Here is a 19,955-nt window from a genome sequence, read left to right as displayed (position 1 = left end):
ATGCCTGAACTTTGATTTTTAATTGCTGGAAATGAATACCAGAGGGCAAAAGGCATCAGCCGAAGGCAAGGAAGCCAGTAATGGAAGTGGAAGGAAAGAAGGTGATTCTGAACAACTTAGACAATCTCTACTCACTTTGAAAGCTATGTCGAAACTCTGGATGATAAATTCAATAAAAAATGTTCTACTTTGGAAGTAGTATTAAAGGAGATCGAAAGCAAACTGGGAGCTCTTGAGCAGGAGAGTGAAAAACAACAGTGGCAAATATCTGAACTCGATAAATCTGGAAGACTAGAGAGATTGCAGATTGGATGCGCTGGAAAAGAAATTAACTTCGACTACACAGACACTGGAACAGTATAAACTCAAGATTATTGACCTGGAAAGTCGTAGCCCTAGACAGAACCTGCGAGTAATAGGACTCTGTGAAGATGTTGAGAGTGGTGAGCTTATTAAATTCTTTTCTCAATTTTTAATGGACGTGTTTGGCGCTGAAGCTTTCTCTATTATCCCTATACTCGATCGTGCGCATCGTGCTCTGAGACTCAAACCCCCTAAAGAGCTGAAGCCCCAGCCTGTTACACTTCGATTCCACTATGTGCAAACCAAGGAGCATTTAATTTGAATTGCCCATCGGAAAGGGGTTATTGAACACGCGGACCTCAAGTTTCGACTGGTTGAAGACTATAGTCCCGAGGTGATGTGAGAAAGATTGCTTTTTAAACCGGTAATGTCCGAGCTTTATCAAAGAAAGCTTCAACCAGCTCTGCTATTTCCAGTCCGTTTAAGGGTTGTTCTGCCTGACAAATCACTTAAATGGTTTAAATCTGTGGAAGAAACTCAACAATTCCTTGACGACCAATGTTCGATCCCAGCTGTCTAATAAATTGAATGTCTCTTCGTACCTGTATTCATTTGGTTTATGTTAATAATCAGTTCATAGATTTAGACTTTTGAAGTTTGAAGATTTTTGCCACTCGTATTCTGTTTCGGAGTATGGATGTTTATTATGCTTCTGTGTTTAAATTTCTTTTTTTTTCCTTTGTTACTTTATTATTTTCAATTGTTCATTTTTAAAAATAATTAAGAAATTGATTTGGTGATTGACTGTTTTTATTCTCTGAAATATTAATAAGATCGTATTCCATTTCATATTTTTGGAGCTTGCTTGTTAAAATATTTTGCAAATGGCTGATTTTTTTTAACACTGGTTTGGTGTTGTTTATAGCATTCCCTTCTCAATGTTTTGATTAAGGTGGAAGTTCACATTTTTCTCAATTTTTTGTGTCTGTATTCATTTAGTTTATAAATTAATAACCAGTTTATAGATCTGTGTTAGAGTTTGAAGGTTTTTCTGATCTGGTAACTGAATGATTTTTTTCTGTAATATTAATATGATTGTACTCTGTTTCACTTTTTTAAGATTTCGCTTCTAAAAATGTTTTGCAAGTATGACATTCCTTTTTCAATGTTTTGACTGGGTGGTATTTTGCATCTTTTTCTATTTTGGAGACTTGCCATCAAGAGGGTGGGGGTAGGGGAATTTCTAGTTAGCTTACAGGCTGTCTATTGGCCAGTTTTCAGGTCTTTGTGAGTGGGGGTTAGGACTACCTTTAGTTTAGTTTTTTTCATTTGGGCTGAACTGAAATTACAAATATGTCTGAATTGTCGTAACTTCCAGTTCCCCTTTAAACCTTTTTCCCTGTTCCTGATTCTTGAGTTTCCTATGCAGGAAGGTTAACCCTTTACATACCATATGGGGTTTATCCAAATAAAATGGATAATATAACTAACTTTGTTTCATGGAAATGAATGGTTTGCATCATCCGATTAAATGGAAGAAGATTTTTAAAGTGTTTCATAGATTGAACGCTCAGATTATCTTTGCCCAGGAAACTCATGTGAGGAAGGAGGATAATCAGCGTTTCTTTAGGTTTTGGAAGAGTCACCAATTTTATTCTAATTCACAGGCTAAGGTGAAAGATGTATCTATTTTTATAGACTCCTCGATTTCATTTGTTCACTATGAAACAATCTCAGACTCGAATAGTAGATTTCTATTAATTCCTGGTTTGCTATATAACCAAAAAGTTGTTATGGTTAATATCTATGCACCAAATGCTGACTATCCTGAATTCTTTAAATATTTATTTGCATCTCTCCCTAATTTAAATAAATATATGTTGATAACGGGCAGAGATTTTAACTGTTGTCTGAATCCTTCAATGGACAGGTCTGCATCCAATCAGGTACCTCCAAACAAATCTGCTATTCTTATTAATTCCTTTTTAGTTGACTCGGGAGTTTTAGATTTTTGGAGGTTTTAGATAGATAGATAGATAGATAGATACTTTATTCATCCCCATGGGGAAATTCAACATTTTTTCCAATGTCCCATACACTTGTTGTAGCAAAAACTCCTTACATACAATACTTAACTCAGTAATAATATGATATGCATCTAAATCACTAACTCAAAAAGCATTAATAATAGCTTTAAAAAAAAAAAAAAAAAAAAAAAAAAAAAAAAAAAAAAAAAAAAGTTCTTAAGTCCTGGCAGTTGAATTGTAAAGCCTAATGGCATTGGGGAGTATTGACCTCTTCATCCTGTCTGAGGAGCATTGCATCGACAGTAACCTGTCGCTGAAACTGCTTCTCTGTCTCTGGATGGTGCTATGTAGAGGATGTTCAGGGTTTTCCATAATTGACCGTAGCCTACTCAGCGCCCTTCGCTCAGCTACCAATGTTAAACTCTCCAGTACTTTGCCCACGACAGAGCCCGCCTTCCTTATCAGCTTATTAAGACGTGAGGCGTCCTTCTTCTTAATGCTTCCTCCCCAACACGCCACCACAAAGAAGAGGGCGCTCTCAACAACTGACCTATAGAACATCATCAGCATCTCACTGCAGACATTGAATGACGCCAACCTTCTAAGGAAGTACAGTCGACTCTGTGCCTTCCTGCACAAGGCATCTGTGTTGGCAGTCCAGTCTAGCTTCTCGTCCAACTGTACTCCCAGATACTTGTAGGTCTTAACCTGCTCCACACATTCTCCATTAATGATCACTGGCTCCATATGAGGCCTAGATCTCCTAAAGTCCACCACCATCTCCTTGGTCTTGGTGACATTGAGACGCAGGTAGTTTGAGTTGCACCATATCACAAAGTCCTGTATCAGTTTCCTATACTCCTCCTCCTGTCCATTCCTGACACACCCCACTATGGCCGTGTCATCAGCGAACTTCTGCACATGGCAGGACTCCGAGTTATATTGGAAGTCAGATGTGTACAGGGTGAACAGGACCGGAGAGAGTACGGTTCCCTGTGGCGCTCCTGTGCTGCTGACCACTGTGTCAGACCTACAGTCTCCCAACCGCACATACTGAGGTCTATCTGTCAAGTAGTCCACTATCCAATCCACCATGTGAGAGTCTACTCCCATCTCCGTTAGTTTGTGCTTTAAGATCTTGGGCTGGATGGTGTTAAAGGCACTAGAGAAGTCAAGGAATGTAATCCTCACAGCACAACTGACCCCATCCTAATGATAAAGAATTTTCATTCTTTTCTCATGTATATCATAATTATTCTAGAACTGACTACTTTTTTATCGACTCTTGGTTAGTTTAATCTGTTACTGCCTGTGCGTACGACGCAATCGCCATTTCCAATCATGCACCCTTGAAACTATCAATCAAATTAATTGATGTAACTTTTAGCACTAGGCAATGGTGGTTCAATTCTACTCTACTTCAGGATTTAAACTTTGTTAACTTTATTAAAGAGCAGATTGCCTTTTTCTTTTCAACTAACTTTATGGAAGAAATTTCCAGTGGTATATTATGGGATACTTTTAAACTATACATCCGTAGTCAAATTATATTATATTCTGCTGGATTGAAAATATGAATTAATAATGAAATATGTACATTGGTTGTTAAGATTAAAGAAATTGATAAAAAATATGTTGTTGCTCCTAATCTGGAGCTTTATAAAAAGACAGTTGAACTTCAGATGCAACACAGTTTGTTATTAACATCCCCAATTGAAAATCAATTACTTAAAACTAAAAGTCAATTTTATATACATGGTGATAAATTGAGTAAATTATTGGCCAACCAATTGAAAACTGCTTCGGCTAAACGTCAGATTATTAAAGTTCGTAAACAGGATGGTAGTTTGATGGTTGACTATGACAAAGTCAATAACATTTTTCAAGAATTCTATACCTCTTTATACCAATCAGAATTTCCTGATGATTCTACCATAATGCGTGAAATTATAAGGAAATTGAATATTCCAAAATTACCATTTAATGAACGTTTAGCATTAGATGCACCCATGATGGAAGAAGAAATAAAGAAAGCAATTTCTTTGATGAATTATGGTAAACCACCTGATTTGGATGGGTATACAGTAGAATTTTTCCAAATCTTTTTCAAATCTATTTTCTCCTTGGTTATGTAGAATCTTTAAGGAGGTAGGTAAATTACCACAATCCTTTAATGAAGCATCTATTTCTTGAATTTCTAAAAAAGGTAAAGACCCCACTGAATGTGCATCATATAGACCTATATCCTTGTTGAATGTGGACTCCAAAATCTTTTCCAAAATATTGGCAATTAGATTGAAAAATGTATTGCCACAAATTGTCTCTGATGACCAGACAGGATTTATTAAAAATTGTTATTTGTATTTTAATGTTAGGAGGTTAATGAATATTGTATATACTCCTTCATCTAAAACCCCAGAACGTGTTAGTTCGCTTGACGCCGAGAAGGTGTTTGATAGAGTTGAATGGAAATATTTATTTAATACGCTTGAGAAATTTAATTTTAGCCCAAAGTTTCTATCTTGGATTAAATTGATATATTATACACCTTCGGCTTCTGTACTTACCAATACTCAGAGATCCCCCTTTTTCAGGCTTTTTCAAGGTGCTATACAGGGCTGTCCTTTAACTCCCTTACTATTTGATATTGCCTTGGAGCCCTTGGCAATCACTCTTCATGATTTACCCAATATATTTGGCATTATTCATGGGAATGAAATACATAAGGTATCACTATATGCAGATGACCTGTTACTATATATCTCTAACCCAGAGAAATCCATCCCTGCAATAATATTACTACTTGCTGAGTTTAGTACTTTTTCTGGTTATAAGTTGAATCTTAATAAGAGTGAGCTTTTCCCATTAGATATGCAAGCTCCAATCTATAGACAATCACTATTCAGACTGGTTACTGATTACTTTACTTATTTGGGTGTTAAAATTACTCAGAAGCATAAGGATCTATTTAAAGTTAACTTTTTACCCTTAATTGATCATGTTAAACTACTGCTTACTAAATGGTCCCCAATGTCCTTATCGTTGATTGGTAGAATTAATGCTATTAAGATGATTATTTTACCTAAATTTCTGTATCTATTTCAGGCAATACCAATTTTCATTGCTAAGTCCTTTTTTGATATTATTGACTCTAAGATTTCTTCATATATATGGCAGAATAAAAATCCTAGATTAAGGAAGATATATTTACAAAAATCAAAAATGGAGGGTGGTTTGGCAATGGCGAATTTTAGATTCTATTATTGGGCAATTAGTATTTGATATTTAACGTTTTGGACACAAGATCTGGATGAAGTTCATTGTCCACGATGGGTGAACCTCGAGCGCAAGTCTGTACAGGGGTTCTCATTGGCTTCTATCTTAGGGGCCTTGCTTCCCTTTGCACTTACTAAACTGAATAAACAAATGACTAATCCAATAACTAAACATACAATATGAATATGGTTTCAATTTTGTAAATGTTTTGGGTTGGATAAATTTATCCTATCAAGTCCTATTATATCTAATTTTTTCTTCCAACCTTCCAGAATCAATCAAGCTTTTCTTTTATGAAGAATAAAGGGAATTACATGTTTTTGTGACTTATTCATGGATAACTGTCTCATGTCTTTTGAACAGCTGTCTAATAAATAGTTTGCTTAGATCACATTTTTTCAGATATTTACAGATTAGAAACTTTTTGAATATTATGTTACCTACTTTTCCGGTATCACATCAAACTGAAATTACAGAAAAAAATTTAGGTTTAAACCCCTATCAGAAGAGTTTAATAGCATTTATTTATGATCTGATTACGAAAATACATCTAGGTACATCTGATAAAATTAAGAATGAATGGGAAAGAGAACTTCAGGTATCTTTACCTATAGAGAAATGGGAGAAAATTCTCCAACTAGTTAGCACTTCTTCAACGTGTGCTAGACACGCCTTGATACAATTTAAGGTGGTTCATGGGGCCCATATGTCCAAGGATAAGTTAGCTCATTTTTATTGTCATATAAATCTGTGGCAGATGTAAGTCTGAGGTAGCTTCCTTGACACATATGTTTTGGTCTTGCCCTCTTTTGGAAAGTATTGGAAAGATATTTTTGATATTATTTCAGCATTTTTGCGTATTGATTTACAACCTCATCCGATTACTGCAATTTTTGGATTACCAGTGATGGACTCCAGTCAATTATCCCCTTCAGCTTGCTGTTTGATTGCATTAATAGCCAGAAGATCCATTTTATTTAAATGGAAAGATTCTAATACCCCTACTACATTTCAATGGTTTTCCCAAACGATAACATGCTTAAACTTGGAAAAAATTAGGAGTAGCACTATCGATTCTTCGATTAAATTTGAAGAAACTTGGAGACCATTTATTCAACATTTTCATATGATGTAAGCTGACCTTTTCCAAATCCTTCTCAATAACTTTTTGTTCGTGTATAGAGGAGCAGAGTAATGACAAATAACAATTTTAACCGATGAAATAAGGCAGCCCAGCTTCTGTTTTGTTTTGTTTTTATTCTGGGTTTTTTTTGTTAGTCTAGGGGGATTTTTTTTTCTCGTAAAAATCTTTTTTCTTTGGATCTTTCTCATGTTTAGTTACTAAGAGATTGGGAGGCTTAGATCACACATGTTACTCGGAGTCTGCTTATGTATACGTTAACCGTTATTAATGTAATCCCGATCTCTTTGTATCACTATCATTGTTATGTTTATGTATTTGAAACTTAATAAAAAGATTGATAAAGAAAACAGTTCTCTCTACTGTCTTGACCAATACATATGCCTCCATATATCTCACTAAAGAATTCATCGTCATTTATCAAACTTGTTGTCAAGCTTTCCAAAAGTATTACAGTTTGGTGTGCCCCAGTGCTTTCATAATCCTTTACTACATTCTGCATCTAACATAAATGTTGTACAAGTTCTTCGTATGCCTTTTAATGCACTGTGTACTATCTGTGCTGATAAGTAGCCCAGTTTGTTTATGTGAGTCAAGAAGGGTCTGGCAGGTCAGAGAACATAATACCAACTCAAGTGTTGTCTTCATCTTTTCTAGCACAAGGTGAGAGGGGAAGATCTAATTGACCTTTTCCACTAGTGAAAATGTAGTTCAGGGCAATTTTGGATTAGGGGCTTTTTAAACTAGACTGATGAGCAGAAAGCCTGTTTATTTGCCTCAGTGGGCTGCTGGATTAAACCGTCCCCCGACATTCACAAGTTTAGTATTGATCCATGCAGCGTTACAAAATCTCTTTCACAAATTCTCCCCAGTCCAAAGCTAATCTGTGTTAAATACCTTCATACCAGGAACCCCAGGGGTGCCATCCTTGCCATCGATGCCTGGTAATCCCTGTAATAAAACACACAGTGCACAGTCAGCAGAAAGAGTCAGTGTGTGGACAATGACTGTGACATTACACAGATCAGCCCTAGTCTCATTTTTTGCATTGAGGAAGTTTAGTTTTGATCAAACAGAGCCTCGACTAAACCCATTTAAAGCAGTGCAATAACTGCCAGACACCAAAACTTCGGAGTGTTCTACTGTCCTTGGAGGGACTGTGCAGGAGCACCAGATCAAAGGCAGGGCTCAATGAGTTAAATTCCTAGTATTGCCTGCATACAGAGACTCGTATTTTCTGCAATTTTTTTTTAAAAATTTATTCAAGGCAAGGTGGGCTTCACCACCACCCTATCCCTGATTGCCCTTGGGAAGGTGACGATGAGCTGTCTTCCTGAACCAGTACAGTTCTTCAGATTTGGTTCCAAGACGTTGACTGAACAACGGTGAATGAATGAAATACAGAATTAGTGGGTAATTCTTAGGAACTATTCAGGTAGAAGGAATGTATTGTCCCAGTATGGAGTCCACAACAAGAGGTAAGAAAATTAAAACTGTTCCTGTACCATCGGAGGAAGATGTCAGATAACATGACTACATGTGAAGGATAATGAAATTCTGGAACCTTCTCTCTCACTAAGCTGTGAAGCTGTGACTTTGCACTGAACCCAGTCCCAGCCCTGGTCTTGCATCCGACACCATCAATTAGACCCAATGCTACAGCCCAACTCTGAGCCCAAGTGACAACATTTAATCTACTGGAACACTCTAGATTAAAATCTGGCAGCCTTTTCACGCAGTCACTCTGAACCTTTTAATTGGAACTGTGGTCAAAAAGTAATTAACCAAGGAAATGAATGAAGAGCATTTCTGAATGTATTGTGATGAATAGAAGTAACTCACATTTTTTCCCTTGGGTCCCGAGGGACCTTGGCGTCCCGGCTGTCCTCGATCTCCCTGTGAAGTGACAGAGCAGTCAGTTGGTGAGTGATGGGTGCTCAACCTAATAGGGCAAGTAACCAGAAACCAGAACACGTGGCACAAAGTTACCTCATACAGAGTAAATTACACTGCAGATAGCCACACAGGAACAACTGCACATCGTCCACTTCAGATTACTTTTCCGACTGTCATCAATATGGCCAAACCTAAATGGGACACAGTTTTACCCATCGCCACTGACATCTCCCTCTCTCCTCACACATCTCATACTGAGAACATAAAACATTGCAGGAGGAGCTATTTGCTTCCCGCTCTGCAGATCCGGGCTGACCTTTAACCTTGGTTCAACCTTTCTGCACTAACCGCATGATCCTCAATTCCCTTCTGATCTAAAACTCCACAGGTTGTCTTGCATATTCTCAGTGACAGAGTTCCCACAACCCCCGGATAGGGAATTCCAGTGACTGTGTAGTTCAGTGAGACCACCTGCCATTCATCTAAATGCTCTTAACTTAGTCTAAGTATTTGCAAAATATTGTACACAAAGACCGCACTTTCCTAAAACCACTGAGCATATTAATACCACCAAAAAGAATAATACACCATGACATTGACAGCCCCGTGTGCACCAATATCCCGTCTCAGTACAAGCCTTGTACTGCTCTGATATTGCTTTTCATTAAGTGCAGACTGCACACTGTACTTCACCTCAGGAGCACACAGACGCATATTACACTCAAATAAAAAGTGCTTGTTTCAAGACATCATGCTGCTAATAGACTGGTACCTACCGGCAGCCCCACACACACTAATTGCGCACTAACACCAGTCCTCTACACAGAGTCACATCAACCCTATGATATCCCTGCATACATTGACCAGCCTCCACGTGTTCCATTTTAGCCCAGATGTCCCTTCATCCCCATTGACATGCTTATACTACATTGCCTCATCACTTTCCTGTCCCAGTATACTCCACACCATTGAAACAACTGGACCCACTGATAATTGAGCAGACTGGAATCAGTACTGCTGTATCTTTCTTCACCTCACTGCCAGCCCATTTTACACAGTTACCACCTACTGAATCCTCCTCACACTAAAATATCACCCCACTGAGAAATCTGCTTTAAAAATAAAACGGTTGGGATCTCCTGAGGTTGCGTGATCTTCCCTGCATTGACCACCCTTTACACACTGACAGGTCTGTGTGCATTCCTCACCCCGCTGAGAGCCCTGCATACTAATACTAGGGATGTCCTGCAGTTATGATTGCTGCTGTATAACCCCAAATCCTCCTCCCCTCACTGTCACGTACGCCAAGAGATTAAGGGTGTAATTCTGAAATAGCTCACCCGATCTCCTTTGTCACCAAAGTCACCAAGCGGACCCTCAGGCCCCTGTTTACCCTAAGCAACAAGAGTAAGAAATACAATTAGTCAAATCTTCAAACTGAAGGTTTAAGTATATGAAAAATGGGATGGAAGACCTCGTGGATGATTTTACAGTAACAGCCTCACCGGGATCATCCACCACAAAGATCCTAAAGGTGAAGAGTTTTTTTACATTCTCTTGAAAATGACAGAGGTTCACCAGCATCATCAGTCTGATTACATCAGAGACACACACACAAAATACTGGAGATACTCAGCAGGTCTGGCAGATCTATGGAGGGATAAACAGTCAGTGTCTCAGGCTGAGACCTTTCATCAGGACTCTGATCCTGATGAAGGGTCTCGGCCCAAAAATCAACAGTTTAGTTCCCTCCATAGATGCTGCCAGACCTGCTGAGTTGCTCCAGCATTTTGTGTGTGTTGGTCAGATTTTCCAGCATCTCCAGACTCTCCTGTGTCTATGATCACACAGGAGCTGTCCAACCACACCCAACTGCAGAGTGAAACAGGAGTTCCAGGTATCAAAGATGTTTGGCTTAGCATTGCAGAAAGAAGCAGGATCGTTCATGCTTCAAATGCCATTGGAAATTATTTTATTCAGTTATGGAGCAAGAACAGATAATCAACAGGAAAATTGCTACTCTGAAAAAAGTCAATCATGTGACAGAATCAATAGCTGCGGAGAATCTGGAAAGGTGTATAATGGGATCACAAGACAGGAGATTAAGGAAACAGCAGGAAGATAAATGGATGAGGTTGGGAAGTGGATGAGGGTGGGTGGGACTGAGAGGAACACGGTAAGGTGGTGGGAGCGTTGGACTGGGAGAATGAGAGAATGGATCTACTGTGGAGAATATTGCTTAAAAAGAGAAAGACTACAGAACATGGGTGGACAGAAGGACTTGTTTGGCCTCATGCACAAAGTTAACCTGCAGGTACAGCAAATAATTTGGAAGATAACCTTATTGCAATAGGGATGGAGAATAAGAGTCTTGTTACAACTGTATAGGGCATTGGGGAGAACACATCTGGAGACCTGGAGACAGTTTATGCCTCTTTATTTAATGTGGCATATATCTGATAGTTCTGAAAAGTGTCAGAAATTGATTCTTGATATGAAAGTGCTGTCTTATAAAGGAAGGTTAAGCAGGTTGGGCTGACTGATTGGAGTTTTGGAAAAAGACTAGAAGATCCTATCAAATCATACAAGATTAAGAGGATGTCATATTAGAGATTTAGAGATCAATTTTATTTGTCACATTTACATCAAAACATACAGTGAAATGCATCATTTTGTGTCATCATTTATGATGTGCTAGGGGCAGCCATGCTTCCAGCACCAAAACAGCATGCCCACAACTTACTAACCCTAACCTGTACTTCATTTTGGAATGGGGGAGGAAACTTACACAGTTACAGGGTGAACATACAAATACCTTACAGACAGCAGCAGGAATTGAACCATGATCTTCTAATCACTGGCATTGCAAAGCATTACACTAACTGCTGGTTCTGAGTAAAAAAATGTTTCCCTTCATGGGGTAATCAGAAAATGAAAGCCATAGTTTCAGAATAGAAATTTGGTCTTCTTCTCACTTCTGACAATAGGTCTTCAACCTGGAGCATTAACAGTTTCTCTACCCAAGGATGCTGCCTGACCTGCTGAGTATTTCCGGTATATTCAATGTTTATATTACATGGGAAGGAATTTCTTCTGCTAAAGCCTTATGAACCCTTGGAATTGCTTACCTTGGAGGAACAATAATAGTTTATTATTTCAAGGCCACGGTAGTTACAGTTTCAGTCTTGTGTGTTCTTGTCATGGCGTGTGCTGGCAATGTTGGAACCCAAGTGCAGAGAAAAGACAGACTCCAGTGGAGAAATGGTGACCTGACTTTATCCATAAGAACTCCAACAGAACATCGGTGGCTCAGGGATTTCGCGTTACTTGTAGTATTTAAGTGGACACCCAATTAGCAGTAATCATGGGGTCCTAGTTTTGAGAATGTTACGTCTTGCGGTGTCAATTGACAGAGCCACCAACGTTCTGTTGGAATTCTTATGAATGAACTCTGGTCATGGTCTTTACATCCGAGTTTGACTTTCCTTTGCACCTGGGTTTGGACATTGCCAGCACACATCGTAACAGTCCTGTTTATGTGTTGTGTCTAGTTCTGATGCGCACTGTGGGTATACTATATTGGCGCTGGAAGGTTTAGTTATACTTGTGGGCTGCCTCCAGCACATCATTAGTTATGTTGGTTTCATTGCAAACAACACACTTCACTGCTTTGATGGATATATGACAAATAAATGAATCCCTATCTGAATCAGAATGTGACACAATCTTCCTGAATGGAGGGACAGACTCAAACAGCTCAAAGACTATTCCCGTCATTTCTGTAAGTCATGATGGTGTTTAGGAACAGCAGGTGCAACTGTAATAACCTATGGGTCAGTTAAAGACTAACTCTATCTTTCTTGGATTTAGATCTGAGAATAAAATGAAGAGGTTGTGTTTGAGGAGTTTCACTCTGCATTGCATCTTATTGTTCCCCCAATTCCAGCTTGCCATGTGTCACCAACTTGTTGAAATTTAGATTTTTGATCTTCTAGAGGCCATTATTGACTATTTTAACCACAAAATTGAATCTAAGTATTATACAAAGCTGAACAGGGCTTTTGTATGTATCGATGAATCAAACCCAGTGAATATTTCCGACTGAATGGAAGTTTCAGCTCCAGGCAGCTGTGAAATGCAGAACTTTCTCATCGTCACCCCAACATTGAGACCAAGAACAAATCATTGGAGGAAAAGGTAGGAAGCAAGGTGAGATGCAGGCTTCCTTTTCACTCACCGGAGGACCATGAGGACCAACAGGACCAACCATCCCCTTGTATCCACGAACACCCTACAGAGAGAAAGAAGTCATGAATGAGGCACTGCATAATGTCTTTGAGATTTAACAAGGCTTGTTGAATTTTTTCCTCAAATCATTCTAAAAGCATCCATGTGTTTGTCTTTGTGCATGACATAACTCTGTTAACAACCTTCCTTGTGCTAGCTGCACTTTTTGATCAGAAATCTTGTCCAACATTTAATCCAAAATTCGTAGTCAAAAAGTGCCTGGCCACAGAAGTGTGATGCTAAATCTAGGACATGAAAGGTAAACCAGCTGATGTGTTAAAACACTCTGCACAGCTTACTGAAAGATGGTGACACATCACTGTTGCTTGAGGTGAGTTCTTTTTGCAGAATACGCGTGACTGAGAAAGAATCCACCAGTCACATCTCTCATGTCAAGAAAGTAATCAAGAGATAACTTCAAAAGTTCCTTACACTTTCACCTTTTGCTCCCATCATACCAGGGTATCCCCGAAGACCTTGAGGTCCCTGTAGGTTTGAAAAGAAGGTGTAAATTATTAATTCTTATGAAAAGCAAACTTAATTTCAATATTATATCCAATACTCCTAATATTCTATTATATGGAGCCATACTTCTAAAAGCCTGAAATTCCTCTAAGCCTGCTCTACCAGTGAAGGGGTAGAGGATAATGGTTCTGGCCACTGTCTCCAGATTCTGGGATTCAACTCTCAGCTGGACTGAATTCATTCACTATTTCTCCAAAATCTTAGATGAGGCAATTAGAAAAGCCATTGCATCTCCTACTTTACCATCATATATTCTCAACACTGGCCTCACCAGCTACAACCCAGCAGCATACTGGGCCGATAAAGCAATAATTGCTTCTGCTGGGAGTTTTTTTAAAAAACATTCACAATTGCATGCTGGGAACTGAAAGCTACTCAAGTTTTTGAACTTTGATCTGTAGAGTAGTTGGTCATCTTTGAAAACAACATCACCATTGTACACATGCCTGGTATATTCTCTGAACTTTCAACCACTGTCATGTGCAAACCAGAAACTTACCCTGTATTGAACCCACGCACTGTTCATCTGCCATTAACGTACTCTACCTTGGTAGCCTGAATTAGTGGACAGCTAGCACCAATTCCCCTTGGTTAATATCATCTACTAGATCAGACTGAGGTCTATTCCCTGTCGGCAAACTTCATTTTGAAGTTTGGGAGGGACCCTGCTCCCAACTAATCTTTTAACAGCCCACTGGAGTTCCTACAGTGGGATTAAACAAAAATACTTCACTGGTGGGCCGGGGATGCCTTGTTCTCCAGAGATACCAGGTGCACCTTTAATACCCTAGAAAGAAAAAGAAAAAAAACCTTTTAATCGATAAACATTTAATAGAACATAGAACATAAAACAGTACAGGCCCTTAGCCCAGAATGTCATGTTGGCCTTTATAAACTTACTCCATGATCAATCTAACCCCTTCCTCCTACGCAGCTGATAACCCTCCAATTTACTTTAATCCATGTGGCTCTCTAAATAGTTGCTATTGTATCAGTCTACAACCACCCACAGGAGTGCATTCCAAACACTTGTCAATCTTTGTGTAATAAAACCTACCTCTTACAGCCCCGCTAAACTTTACTCTACTCACCTTAAAAGGATGTCCACAGGTATTAGTCATTGCTACCCTGGGAAAAAGGCGTTGGCTGCCCAATCTATCTATCCTCTTATAATTTTATACATCTCTGTCAAGTCACGTCTCATCACCCTTTGCTCCAAAGATAAAAGCCTTAACTTTCTCAACCTATCCTCACAAAACATGCTCTCTAATCCTGGCAGCTTCCTGGTAAATTTCTTTCGCACCCTTTCTAAAGGTTCCACCACCTTCCCATAATGAAGTGACCAGAACTGAACACGATATTCCAAATGTAGTCCAACCAGAGTTTTATAAAGCTGCAACATTACTTCATGGCTCCTGACTCATTTCCCCAGTTCATGAAGGCCAGCACATCATCTGCCTTCTTAACCACCTTGCATGATAACTTTGAAGGGTCAATGGACTTGGACCCCAACATTCATCCATTGTGTTCCTCTACAATGCTAAAGAACCCTGCTATTAACTTTGCACTTTACTTTCAAATTTGACCTTCCTAAGTGTATCACTTCACACTTTCCTGGGTGGAACTCTATCTGTCACTTCTCAGCCCAGCTCTGTATCCTGTCTATGCCCCATCATAACCTATGAAAGTCTTCCACATTCTCCACAATTCCATGCGTCATACACAGACTTACTAACCCACCCTTCCATTTTCTCATCAAAGTCATTTATAAAACTCACAAAGAGCAAGAGTCACAGAACAGGTCCCTTCAGAACAGCAATGGTCACCAAGCTCCAGACAAATTACACTCTGAAATACACTTCCATGGAGAACAGATACTGTTTGGAGAATCAGTCAGCTGTTTAACCCTTTGTGCTGTTCTTCTGCCCAGTACAACACCTGTCACCATTTATCATCTTCATTGTGCTCTTTATTATTGACTCCCCAAAATCTCACTGTCAGCTGAAGATAGTCAACTATCAGCATTGGTTAACATTTGTAGCAGGAAGTTTTTACCACTGTCTCCCTGTAACTGTGTTTCCCAACTTCACTCATAAAAGGCCTGGTTCTAATTTTCACTCTGCTCGTTGGTCCCAGCGGGAGTAGCTTCTCACCATCCACCCTTTTAATTAACAGAGGGAACTTCAGACAGGTCAACTCTTAATCCTTCTTTTTAAGAATCATGATTCTGGATTGTGTAAACTTTTCAATGTAATTTAGTAACAACCACCAGCTGGAAACCATGAGCCAGTCTTATTGGAGGATCAGAGGTGGAGGGTTGAAGTTCAACTTTAAATTCCTCAGTATTATCATTTCAGAGGACCTGACCTGGGCCCAGCATGCAAGGGCAATTACGAAGAAAGCACAGTAGCACATCTACTTTCTTAGGAGTTTGTGAAGATTCCGCATGAATCTAACACTTTGACAAACTTCCATAGATATGTAGTGGAGAGTATATTGTCTGGCTGCATCACAGCCTGGTACAGAAACACCAATGCCCTTGAATGGAAAATCCTACAAAAAGTAGTGAATATGGCCCAGTCTATAATATAAAACCCTCCCCACCATTGAGCACATCTACATGAAGTACTGTCGCAGGAAAGCACCATCCATCATCAGGGACCCCCCCACACACACACACACAACCCTGGGCATGCTCTCTTCTCACTGCTGTCATCAAGAAGCCTCAGGACTCACATCACCAGAATCAGGAATAGTTATTACCCCTCAACCATCAGGCTCTTGAACCAAAGGAGATAACTTCACTCCACTCGCCCCATCATTAAATTGTTTCCACAACCTATGGACTCACTTTCAAGGACTCTTCATCTCATGTTCTTGATATGTATTAATTAGTTATTATTATCAGTATTTTTTTTTTCTCAGCTCAAGCTGGTAAAGCCTGAGGTATGGGCATAACCAAGCACGCTTATTTCTCAATTGGTAGGAACTTGTGGGCTATTCTGGTGGTGTTTAGTATTGTGGTTTCCTGAAACTTTACATAGATATAACAGTGAGGGAGGGCCTAATTGTTTAATGCTATTGTGTAGTGACTTTGGGATGACAGTAGTTGTGAATATTACTATCAGGATGATGTATACTCTGTTCATGTTCCAAAAGTCTTTCAATTTCCTCTTTTAATTCAGCATATTTCTGGTGTTTTTCACTTGTTGATTTCTGTTACGTGTGTTTGGAATGACTATATCTATCAGATAAGTTGTTATTGCTTGTTTATCCTGTATTATTATATCTAGATGGTTATTATGGATTGTCCTATTTGTAATAACGGATCAGTCATAGTATAACTTGTGGGATTCTTACACTAAAACTGGATCAGGTTTGTATTTATAGAAAGGTGTGATGTTTTTTAATGAGTCTATATTTTAAAGCAAGATTTTGGTGAATGATGTTTGTGTAACATCACTTGCTTGTGCCTGTGTAAGTAATCAGATTGAGTTAAACTGCTGCAGGATCCTGTTCTGTGTTGGATTGTTGTTTTTACTCAGCATTTTCTACATTTATCATGTTGAAATTTCTTGGTAATTTATTCTGTAGTTTTGATATATTTTGTGTTAACCACCTAGCCCTGTATTGCCACAAGGAGCCCTTCTGTTTCTGGGAAGAGAACTCCAACTCCCCCATTGGTTAACTTTTTCTTCAATAGTGATAATTCTTTTATTTTTCTGGGTTGTGCTCTCATTCAAGTTTAGGGGTGTATACTTCTTATCAGAATTGCATATGCTCATGTGGAGCACCGAATCCTGCTTTTGTTGATGAAAATATATCCTGAGAAGTTTTATTGGACTGTTGTGTAGATTTTTAATGTCTGTTATTCCCCTTTCTCCTTCTGTCCTAAAGTAGTGATAACCTAAGTGCACTTGAGTGTACATAATGTTTTCTGAAATTTGTCATTTCAGATCTTATTTTTCTTTGTAAATTTTCCAGATCAGTATTATGCCAAAAGAATACATTGACGTAGGTATATTATTATTATTATTATTTCTTTTCATACCTGCACAGTTTGTTGTCTTCTGCACTCTGATTGAATGCTCACAATGGTGCAGCCTTACATTGATTCTATTATGGTTATAATTCTATTATGGATTTATTGAGTATGCCCACAAGAAAATGAATCTCAGGGATACATATGTACCTTGATGATAAATTTACTTTGAACTTTGAGGAGCTCAGCTGGAAACCCTGGAATCTTGATCCAGAATGTCAGCAATTCCTTCCCTCTCACAGATGCTGCTCGACCCGTTGAGTTCCTCCACCAGATTGCTTGTTGCTCCAGAGACCAGCATCTGTAGTTGTCCTAGTGTCTCCTGTCATTTAACAGTTGGAGTCCACACGCAGTCCTGCTGAATCACCATTTACCCCTTCCTTCCTGAGATGTGTGGCCTAGAACCGCTCCAGTACTCCTGGTGTGGTTTCTCCATAGACTGTTGTAACCTGGAATACCCTCTACCACACTCCAAATGAAGTCACTATTTTCTGTAGTTGTCCAGGACAATCTAATGTAGGTACGGATACCTAAATATCCATCGGATCCACACTCTATAACTTCCCACCATCTGTAGAACCGCCACAGTAGCGCAGCAGTTAGTGCGGCACTATTACACCTGGGGGTGCTGGGGTTCCGAGTTCAGTTTTTTGTTTTTTTTTTAATTTTTTTATTAGTTTTTCAAAACATTTTACAAAATTAAAAACCCCAAATCCCAATGAGGAGCATTAATACAGAGCAAGGTTAAGCATACAATAACAATATGCTACAGAGGAAGAGAATTTAACAAAAAAGCACCTAAATTAAAGACAAGTGAGCTTAGTGTCCTCCCCAAGCCCCACAACACAAGAAAAAAAAACAACAATTCCAGACCAACCACCACACAATATAGAGAGTATAAGTCCGGACAGTCAAACTCCCAGACTGTGAATACACTTAGCAACAGAGGATAATAATGCCTACTACCAGAAAAAAAAAGGGAGCTGAAAGCAAGGGACTGAAAAGAAAAAAAAACCCTAGTCAAGAGGAAGGTTATGAAAGTACTCGATAAAAGGCCCCCAGATCTTATGGAACTTTAAATCCGAATTGAGAACTGAATAATGAATTTTTTCGAGGTCCAAGCAGGCCATAATGTCGTTAAGCCATTGCGCATGAGTGGGCGGGGCAACATCTCTCCATCTAAGGAGGATCAAGCGTCTCGCCAGGAGAGAGACAAAGGATAGTATTCGGCATTTGGTTGGCCGAGTTCAGTTTTGCTGCCGCCTGTAAGGAGTTTGTAATTCTTTCCGTGACCATGTGGGTTTCCTCCACAGTCCAAAGACGTACCGGTGAGTACGTTAACTGGTCATTGTAAGTTGTCCCGTGATTAGGTGTTGGATGGCGTGGCATGTTGGGCCGAAAGGGTCGGTCCTGCGCTGTAGTATTCCGTGGACTAACGTAGAGATGCTCGTAGTTACCTACATTTTAAATTGTTTACTTCCCCTCAGAATCAGCAAAATGAAGGAGCTGGTCATTGACTTCAGGAAGTAGGTGAACTATACAACCCTGTGTGTGTCAATGCTGTTGAGGTGGAAATGGTTGAGAGCTTTAAATTCTTAGGTGTAAATACCACTAACAATTTTCCCTGGTCCACTCACGTAGATATTATGGCCAGGAAAAGGCACCAGCAGCTCAGAAGGATGAGGAAGATTTGCTTGTCCCGGATAACTATCACCAATTTTTACAGATGCAATACAGAAATCATCTGATCCAGGTGCCTCACAGCCTGGTATGGGAACAGCTCTGTCCAAGGCTGCAGGGAACTGCAGAGGGTTGTGAACTCAGCAAAATCCATCACACAAACATGACTGACTTGGTCTACACTGCCCACTGCCTCTGGAGAGCAGCCAGTATCACCCAGGACCCCTACCAGCTCAGTCATTCTGTCTTTTCCCTTTCTCACTCAGCAGAAGATACAAAGGCTCGAGTGCACAAAGCACTAGACTCAAGGACAGCTTCTATCCCACTGTTAACAGACTCTTGGACGGACCTCTCACATGCTAAAAGATGAGCTCCTGATTCTCCAGACTACCTTGACTGGTGCATGCACTTTATTTGTCCACACGCGCTGCTCTGTCTCTGTAACCACAGCACTGTATTCTGCACGCTGTTCTCCTTTCTATTATCTCGATGAAATGATCTCTCTGGATGGCATGCATTCTAAAGCTTTTCACTGTATCTTTGTACATGTGACAATAATAAACCAACTCCAATTTTGCCAGCTTTCTCAATTTACTGGCACTTAATGCTTCTATCACTGTTATGTATCTTCGTGTCATTGGTAGGCCCAAGCATGTCTCTCTCTTCCAGCATCTTAGTCGATTATAAACATTATGAATGGCTGTGACCTCCAAACAGGAGTTCTGTTCTGTCAAATTGACAACCCGCCCTTTATCCCTGAGCTTTGTTTTCTTGGTGC

At 39.4% G+C, this 19,955-nt stretch overlaps 1 protein-coding gene across 1 annotated transcript in view; it reads right to left on the bottom strand.

The window, feature by feature from the left end:
• The window catches only part of col9a2 (procollagen, type IX, alpha 2), a 116,061-nt gene that overhangs the window by 44,581 nt on the left and 51,525 nt on the right, over positions 1–19,955 (bottom strand). Inside the window, exons 13-18 of the mRNA XM_073034283.1 lie at positions 14,189–14,242; positions 13,363–13,416; positions 12,881–12,934; positions 9,984–10,037; positions 8,590–8,643; positions 7,645–7,698 (exon numbers count right to left, since the gene is read on the bottom strand). Of these exons, the coding sequence (XP_072890384.1) occupies positions 7,645–7,698; positions 8,590–8,643; positions 9,984–10,037; positions 12,881–12,934; positions 13,363–13,416; positions 14,189–14,242 (324 nt within the window). The remainder of the gene's footprint in view (positions 1–7,644; positions 7,699–8,589; positions 8,644–9,983; positions 10,038–12,880; positions 12,935–13,362; positions 13,417–14,188; positions 14,243–19,955) is intronic.

This window comes from Hemitrygon akajei, chromosome 32, assembly GCF_048418815.1.
Source record: "Hemitrygon akajei chromosome 32, sHemAka1.3, whole genome shotgun sequence".
NCBI lineage: Eukaryota > Metazoa > Chordata > Chondrichthyes > Myliobatiformes > Dasyatidae > Hemitrygon > Hemitrygon akajei.
This window is presented reverse-complemented; position numbering and strand designations above follow the sequence as displayed.